Source organism: Muntiacus reevesi, chromosome 21, assembly GCF_963930625.1.
Source record: "Muntiacus reevesi chromosome 21, mMunRee1.1, whole genome shotgun sequence".
Taxonomy (NCBI): domain Eukaryota; kingdom Metazoa; phylum Chordata; class Mammalia; order Artiodactyla; family Cervidae; genus Muntiacus; species Muntiacus reevesi.
In genome coordinates this window covers 25,258,585-25,268,253 of record NC_089269.1, presented here as the reverse complement: position 1 = coordinate 25,268,253, position 9,669 = coordinate 25,258,585, and the positions used below count along the sequence as shown (strand labels likewise).

The 9,669-nt window shown below is 35.1% G+C and overlaps 1 protein-coding gene across 1 annotated transcript in view; it reads right to left on the bottom strand.

Moving 5' to 3' along the window:
- Positions 1–9,669, bottom strand: part of GBE1 (1,4-alpha-glucan branching enzyme 1) — a 290,948-nt gene that overhangs the window by 2,802 nt on the left and 278,477 nt on the right. The window contains exon 15 of the mRNA XM_065913821.1: positions 5,811–5,928. Within this exon, the coding sequence (XP_065769893.1) occupies positions 5,811–5,928 (118 nt within the window). The remainder of the gene's footprint in view (positions 1–5,810; positions 5,929–9,669) is intronic.

The following is a 9,669-nucleotide window of genomic DNA, read 5'->3' as shown; positions in this document are numbered from 1 at the left end:
TTATAATCAGAATGGTTCTGAATTGTTCTATTGAGACCACTCTAAAACTGAAGACTGATCTAAATTTCTCAGTAGCATGGGAAACTGAAGAAAAGGATTTCAGGTCTGTTTACCTTAAAAACACCTCTCTGGTATCTTTGACCCTATATGCAGATAAAGAGATTCTGCTTGGCCCAGCTCCTGAGAAGGCAGCTGTCAAGACATGTAAGGCCCAGGACAAGGAGCGCCAGGCCCCCAGTGTGGCAGAGCGATGGACCAGGACGTTGCCTCCGTCTCCTACCGGATCTTACACCGTTTCGGGATCTACCCTGATTTTATTACCTCATACTGATTTAATTAATGAAATATGAACAACTATAAGCTGATAATTTAGAAGCAATCTTACTCTCTGTGATCTCTGGTATTTTAGCTAGCCCAAATTTAAGAGTAAAACAAAGAGGGTGATGTAAGAACTTCAAGGTTTGCAATAAATGCACTGAATTTCCTCCTTTGGCATTTAATTGTTAAAACACTGCTCTAAGAATTCTCTCTAAATGATGCTGGCCATTTTATGTAAGGACTTTTATGATGCCAATTCCAGTCACACTTCGAGGCCGCTTAATACTATCTGCTCAAAAACCATTGGTTGATAATTGTACAATATCATTAACAGGAAAATTGTGTAATTATACTTTTTCACTGCAGTGTTAATTACCAGAATGTGTTCATGTTGCTTCAGAGCCCTTTCAGTATAGGCAACATGAAAAAATTTCCCCAAGCAACAGATTTTTTTCTTAACTATGGCTATTTATGGATTTTGAAATTTTCTTCTTTATTAGGGTTCTGCATATATAAATCAATGTTCTTAGTAGTTAGGAAATGACTACCAATTATACTAAAAGACTTAAGATAATTAGAGCTAATTCTTATGATGTGACAATTACAGACATAAACAATTTGAGGCTCTATAATTTATTGCTAAGTATTGGCTTCTGTAAATCTCAATTTACAATTTTAATTCTATAAATAGTTTTGATTCCTATGGCAAAAGAAATATGAACATATTTTAAGTAGATTTAAATATAACTGCTTATATTTAAATATGAATATCTCATATTTAAGCTTATGTATACAGAAACCATTTAGTATACCCATCACAGATAGTATATGCTGATAAACATAGTCACCATGCCCATTTACTAGTCACTAAGCCACGAACATTTTGTAGCTAGGATCACATTAAGAACATATGAGACAGTGTAATGTAAAGTCATGAATTTTATTTTTTTCTAGCTGTCTTTGTACTCTGTTCTTCACAAGGAATCAGAATGCCACAGCGTAATCTGGTTCATTTATTAAGAGAGTCAAAATGCATGCCATTTACCCAGTTATTTTGACTACATAAGGACTTAATCACTACACAAACTATTACTATGAGTTAAAAAAACAACAACAACAACAAAAACTTTGATCATACAACGATCCACTATATTATGCCATCCAAGCAAAGTATGATGTTCTTCTTGGGTCAAAAGTGATTTACAAATATTAATTGCACTGTTTTTGAAAACAAGTTATCAAAAATTTGGAAACAGCAAACTTAAAAATAATTTTCAATAAAAATACTAAAAGGGCAAATTTTAAAATGTTCTTATAAATTGTAAAATTTAGCAACTGTATAAATCATAGTGAAAACAGCATTTGTTGAAAAGGGCATTAGATCTTAACAATCTACATATATGTCTATCACAAATTATTTTGAAAAATAAGGATGACATTAATAATTTTAATTTTCACATATATCTTTTAATTTATAAAATATTTTCTAAGGAAAAGCATTATAATTCATTATTTTGCATTAGGCTTAAGAGAAAAGTAATCTAGTAAATATTTCTATGTAGAAATATATATTTAGAAATATGAAAAAGAGAAAACTTTATGAATTAAAATTGATTTGTTTAAAAAAAGAAACTAAACATTTTCATAATTCTTGGTAGAGCAAAAAAACATTTCCCAACCAACTTAATTTATATTTTCAATACCTACAACTGAGGGGCAAGTCACCAAATTTAGACTGGAAGTAAACAGATCTATTTCTTAAGATTAAGGAGATTTACTAGCAAAATAATAGATGCAAAAACTATTGCTTTATTCACATTTCACCATTAAGACTGCTTAAGTTATTGTAAAGCAATCTAATTTATTTCAGGGTCAATCATCTCTGTTCTTTGATTTGTGCCATGGAGTTTGAATTTATGAATCAGAAAAGAAAAAGAAAGCGCCCTTGCCCCTTCTGGTTTACTGATGAAGTTACAGGTTAAATGTAAGTTCCTATATCAGAAGCTAAAATGCAGAGAAATCATTATGCTAAAATGGAGTTTCCAAAAGCTGCCAGTAAAGCAGAATGGAAAAGTTCTGCCTTATAGCTTCTTGGCATCTGTGAGATACTCCAACCTTAGCATACACATCTCAGCAGCAGTACACACGGAGTTCTCCTCTGGTTTCACAGTTTTAACTGATGGAGCACATAAAGAAGATGCCGGGGTGGTACCTGCTGAAGCTGCAGCGTGTGTGGCTATTTTAAGATTCCTTTGAGTTCTGTTTGTTGCTATCTTTGAAAACAGATTTGACACTTATTCAGCAGATCCTTTGGATTACTGAGCTTGCAAATTAAGCTTTGGCAAATACAGTGTGCTAGTTGTGATGGACAGAAATTTCCTGGAAAAGTTACATTTTTGTCTCCCCTTCCCTCTTTATTCTAGACATGTGGGAGGCAGAAGTCAGGTCAAATGAAACCTAAAACCTGACCGGATCTCAGCACATTATTGATCAGTTTAATAAAGAGTTCTGTTATAATGAGGCATTCTTATACTGGAAGTATATTTGAATCTTCAAAAGATAACTCAGGTAAGAAGGAATTTGTTTTATTGGATTTTCTGGTCTACTGGGGCTCCCTTATTTTATAAAAAAAATATTATATTGCATTAATATAAATTATTCAAAAAATCACAATACCATAATGAATACTATGACTATTCTATGTACTCACACCTTGCTTAAGAAATCATCCCTAACCACAAACCTTTTTTTTTTTTTTAAATTGTAGTGTAGTTAATTTACTGGGTGCCTTATTTTTTACATTAAAACCCATGATCATTTCATTTGGAATCTAAAGGCTTATTTAAAATGAGTTATTCCTAAAGCACCTGTAGTCATCAAAAACAAGATGCTGCTGCTGGGAAGACAGAACCAATATTTACCTCCTGACCCAGTGGGATCAGAATTCTATTACAGGTAGTGGTTAAGCTCTGCTCTATTTCTCATATGCTTGCACGGCTGTATCTCTCTACCTGTTATGGAGACTTATGTGACATTCTCCGTTCCATCAGCTCATTTAGAACTGCACAGTCCATATTTGCAAGATCAATTTAATTAGCGCTTGAAAAGTAATCTCCTGTCTGTGGCTGCCACTGGTTACTTGGCTTGTTTTAATTATGACAGAATATCTTTGCCCTTAAAAAATCAAAAGGATGTCATGATATTTTCTGCCCAGCCTCAAAGATTGCAAGCCCTCACGTAAGATGATAATTTCTCCAAAGTTGGGAGAATGTCCTCAAAGCATCTAGTGTCTTGGCACACTTAGAATACCTAAATAAATATTGAATAGCCATGACAATAATAATTTTTAAATATATGTACAACAGCATTTTGCAATTTCCTCAAAGTTTGGCTGTGTTAATGAATTTATACCTAAGAATCTCTTGCTATAGGCAGGATACTATTATTAATCCTCACTATACAGACAGGCAAACACAGGTACAAAAAGGTCAAATTATTCAAGTTCTCATAGCTGGTATCCATAAATGGCAGACTGGCGACTTAACCCCAAATCCCCTGCCATGACATTTTGTGATCTTTTTCCTGTATTACCAGGCTTCCCTCACCAACACAACCCTCCTTGGCTACATGAATCTTTAGGAAAGTTAGCTATGTAACATGTTTGCTGGCTGAAATTTCAAATTTCTTTCAGTCTATATCAACTGGTTCAAGTCTGGCTTTATCACAACTGGGCGCTGCTTCTCCCTGACTCCTCCTTATGAGCGCGGTCACCTTCCCTAACCCCTCAGGGTTCTCTAACTCTTCGGTTATTTCAGAGCTTTAAGATCATTTTCTCATTCAATTTCAGAAACTATTTTTATCAGTCTTATTTTACATGTCAAAACTGAATGTTCTGACAACCACAGCAAGCATTCCTTGAAGAAATAATCTGCTAGCACCTGTGAGCCCTCCCTCTTGAAAATACATATGAATTTGTATTTCCATCCAAAGCCGAATCAACGTCATCATCAATAGCAGCGCCCTACACACACACTGAGGGTAACACCCAGGTCTCCGAAGGCTCTTGGCTTTGCTCAGAGCTGATAATCAACAATTTAGTCTTATTCATCTCTGCTCTTTTATTTTATTTTATACAAAGTAAGGTGCTGCTACCATCCTGGGAGGTGGGAATATAGTAGCAAAAGAAGGGAGTAAGGGGTACCACACAGATTCTAGTGTTTGATATTTACCTACACTTTTTTTTTAATGAAAGAATTAAACAGCAATGATAAAACTATACATTATGGGATACATCTTGGCCTTACAGAAATGAAACAAATCCAAGTCCTCTCCTTGTGAAACAAGCAAACAAAAAAACTGCAGTGCTGAGACAGACAGGTAGAAGAAGACGGATGAGAAAGAAAGAGAGACGGATATGTGACTAGTCATGAAAAGCGAAACGTATATAATGCAGATGTGGACTTGGCCATAAACGAAGAATTTCTCCACCTATGCAGAATTTCTAAATTCTACATTACAATTTTTTTTACTGAAATATAGTTTCAGGTGTAAGACATGATTCAAATTTTTTATATCTTATACTCCATTCATAGTTATTATAAAATATTGGCTATATTTTCTGTGCTGTACAATATAACTGTGCAGCTTATTTACTTCATAAATAGTATTTTGTACTTCTTAATCCCTAAGTCTGTCCTGTTGCTACCCTTCCCTTATCCCCACTGGTAACCACTAGCTTGTTCTTTATATCTATGACTCTGTTTCTGTTTTATTATATTCACTTGTTTATTTTTTAGACTCCACATGTAAGTGATAACAAATAGTATCTGTCTTTCTCTGACTTCTTTCATTAAGCATAATACCCTCCAGATCCATCCATACTGCTGTAAATGGCAAAATTTTATTCTACATTTTAAAAAGAAATTGAATTTAGTAGTTTAAAGCAGTATCCTGTCATTGTGTCAACCTCACAAAGTAAAATTTTGTTAATATAAAACAACACTCTCCTCAGTAATATAAAGAAACCAGAGAATTTTATAACTAGAATGAATTCACAGTCTTTAATGACTACATGAAAGAAAAAAAATGTATATATAGATTCTTTTAAGGTGTTTAAAATGAAACTTTGATAGTCCATAACATAGAAAGCTGCAAGAAGAAAGTAAATTGTTGTAGGAAAATTAGAAATACAATAGAAAGCTAAAACCTGCCTTCCTCTTATGTCTTGAGAAATAATTTTTAATCCTATTAATATTCAAATTTCCCCAATTGTCTGCTAAATATCCTTTATTATTTGTTTTTCCAAAACCCAGTGAGTCCAGCACCACACCTTGCATCTATTTTCTTCATGCCATCAATACCCCTTCCCTACTCCCTGCCTTGTTTCCATGTTGCTGACTTGCTGAAGAGTTGTTTCCTTGGACAAAAAGGCATCACTCTGAAAATACAGAATAAATTTAAATGAAATGAAAATACCTTAAAATCTTACTTACCAAAAGAGAACAGGGACAGTTATTATGTTCAAAAGGTTCAGAGAAGAATTCGGTATTGTGGTCCAGTCTCTTGTGTCCTCCGTACTCTGCTGCATCTGAATCGAGCACAATTTTGTACGTATAGCTCTTAAGGAATTACAACAGTTTAGGAGTTGGATGAGACATTATATAATATGTCTGAGACAGGATTTAGTAGCGAGTATTCGGAACATTGTTAAATGATGATTTGTGCTATGTTCTCTTTTCTTCTCTACTATTTCAGTTTCTCATGTTTGAAAGGGCTTTGTAGGCTATCTAGTCCACACACCCATGGGGCCTTTGTTATCCTTTTATCACAGCTTGGCACAAGATCATCTATACCTATTAGTGAAGAGTCTACTTTCTTCTTCGTGCAACCAGTTCCATTTTTTAGAAATTCTTCTCCATGTTGAGCAGAATTTTGATTTTCTGAAAACTTTTTCCACCCAGAAAAGCCATAAAGAATAAGTTCAAAATACAGTAGATTTCAAATATTTAATAATAGCTATGCTATCTCCATTGGTCCTCTACATATATTACTAAATACTTATTAAATAGAATCTGAGAACCTCAATGATTTCTCATTTGATATGGCTGTTTCTCTTTTCCCATCTCTGAATTCATTCTAGTTTGCTAGATCCTGGTTTACAAAGTGAAGAATACAGAAGTGAACTAAGGGTCCACATGTGTTCTGAAGATTGAGCACCCTTGGTTACAGACACATGTTTCTATTAATGCACAAGATCATGTAAACATACTATTCATTATGCCACAGAATTCATGTTGTAGTCATGTGATCTGCTACAATTTAACACCCGATTTTTCACAGTGAACTATTTGTATGGTAGTAGTAATGCATTTATTTAGCTTATACGTGATTATTTAACTTATATGCAGAGTACATCATAAGAAAGGCTGGGCTGGATGAAGCACGAGCTGGAATCAAGATTGCTGGAAGAAATATCAATAACCTCAGATATGCAGATGACAATACCTTTACGGCAGAAAGTGAAGAACTAAAGAGCCTCTCGATGAAAGTGAAAGAGGAGAGCAAAAAAGTTGGTTTAAAGCTCAACATTCAGAAAACAAAGATCATGGTGTCTAGTCCCATCACTTCATGGCAAATAGATGGAGAAACAGTTGGAAACAGTGGCAGATTTTAGTTTTTTGGGCTCTAAAATCACTTCAGGGGGTGACTGCAGCCATGAAATTAAAAGATGCTTGCTCCTTGGAAGGAAAGTTATGACTAACCTATACAGCATATTAAAAAGAAGAGACATTACTTTGCCAACAAAGGTCTGTCTAGTCAAGGCTATGGTTTTTCCAGTGGTCATGTATGGATGTGACAGTTGGACTATAAAGAAAGCTGAGCACAGAAGGATTGATGCTTTTGAACTGTGGTGTTGGAGAAGACTTGAGAGTCCCTTGGACTGCAAGGAGATCCAACCAGTCATCCTAAAGGAAATCAGTCCTGAACGTTCATTGGAAGGACTGATGCTGAAGCTGAAATGCCAATACTTTGGTTACCTGATGCAAAGAGCTGACTCATTGGAAAAGACCATGATGCTGGGAAAGATTGAAGGCAGGAGGACAAGGAGACGACAGAAGATTAAATGGTTGGATGGCATCACCAACTCAACGGACATGAGTTTGAGTAAATTCCTGGAGTTGGTGATGGGCAGGAAGGCCTGGTGTGCTGCAGTCCATGGGGTCGCAGAGTCGGACACGACTGAGTGATTGAACTGAACTGAACTGAGTATTGTACTTATAACAAAACAACAGCTATGGTTCCTATGTTCAAATTTATAATCAGAAAGTCTAGAAATGATACTTGGTTAAAAAATCTACAAGTAAATATACATGGATACTTAGAAATTTAAGTTTCTTCTAGTTTAAGGAGGGAGACAGACGGGTGCCTAGCTGCTTTGCATTTTCCTGGTATTTAATCTCAGAAATGTTTGTATATTTTTATTACAGCAAAAGCTATCACATTAAAAGTACAGGGGGGTTAAGAAGTTATGACTATCATTTTCATTCCTAGACCTTTGTTTAAGAGATGCAGATGGTCGCACCGTAGGAATTTTGCTGGGAGTGGTGACTCCATTTCAGTCAATCCAGGTCAATGTACTCTAATGCAAATCTAGACTAACAACCAGCATGTTAATGAGCTTAAAGCAAAGGGAGAGGGACAAAGACTGAGTTCAAAAGCTGACTACAGGCCACAAGCACATTCTAACCATGCTCACGTGATTTGAGCATGTGATTTACTTACTGGAGAAATAGGGACAGGATAGTGAGAACAAATCATTAGAGACACGGTAAATAAATGAAGCCCTTTAGTATGAAAGGAACTACTAAAAGAGAAGCTTAGCTTTTGTTCTTCATCCTAGTTCATTAAATACTTGCACGGATCTTCAAAAAGCATTAAACAAAAACAAAGAGAGTCCAATACAGTTTAGAGAATAAAGACCTAGAATCCATTCTGCAACACTTTCAGAAATACATCCATTCAGAAATACTTTATCAATTATTAAGTTATTGGTTAACAACATAGATTATTGGTACTAGTGACTGAAGGAAGGAAGTATATCGTGAAAAGCACTGATTCCCAACCTGTGGGTGGATGATCACTGGCCATTGTGTTATCATAAGAGTCTCACAGAATGAGTAATTACCTTATTATAAGGGACTGGGATTCTATATATACCTGTGTGAAGACTAAATTATGTGTTCTTATACCCATTTGGTACTATATTTCAAAGAATGTGCACTTTTTTGATGAATATGACATAGAGGTTTTCAAAAGTCACAGAATTTATAGTAAGTTTTTTGCGTATATATTTTCTCAATGAAGGATACTGAAAGAGCAATTGTTATATAAGGATCAATATATTTTTGACATTGAAAGGGATCATCACACTGAAAATGGTAAGAATCTACTCACTTAATGGATATAATTTATAGCTAGAAAGGAAAAGCCATAAAGTTTCAAAACATCAGTTTAGACCTATTTCTCTGATCTATAATTTAAAGAAAAAAATTCTGCCATGACTACTTTTGGAATTACCCAGTTCTGTATCTATATTACCCAGGGATTACAATAACTTCCTTTAGAAAACACGACCCTTAATTCCAGAAATTCCAACAATTTAAAACACTAGATTAAAAAGTAATGATTGTGACAGAGCTTTATAACTGTAAATTACTATATTACTTAAGAACCAGGAAACCAGAGAAATGCAAATCAAAACCACAATGAGGTACCATTACACACCAGTCAGGATGGCTGCTATCCAAAAGTCTACAAGCAATAAATGCTGGAGAGGGTGTGGAGAAAAGGGAACCCTCTTACACTGTTGGTGGGAATGCAAACTAGTACAGCCACTATGGAAAACAGTGTGGAGATTTCTTTAAAAACTGGAAATAGAACTGCCATATGACCCAGCAATACCACTTCTGGGCATACACACCGAGGAAACCAGATCTGAAAGAGACACGTGCACCCCAATGTTCATGGCAGCACTGTTTATAATAGCCAGGACATGGAAGCAACCTAGATGCCCATCAGCAGATGAATGGATAAGGAAGCTGTGGTACATATACACCATGGAATATTATTCAGCCATTAAAAAGAATTCACTTGAATCAGTTCTAATGAGATGGATGAAACTGGAGCCCATTATACAGAGTGAAGTAAGCCAGAAAGATAAACACCAATACAGTATACTAATGCATATATATGGAATTTAGGAAGATGGTAACGATAACCCTATATGCAAAACAGAAAAAGAGACACAGATGTATAGAACAGACTTTTGGACTTTATGGGAGAAGGTGAGGG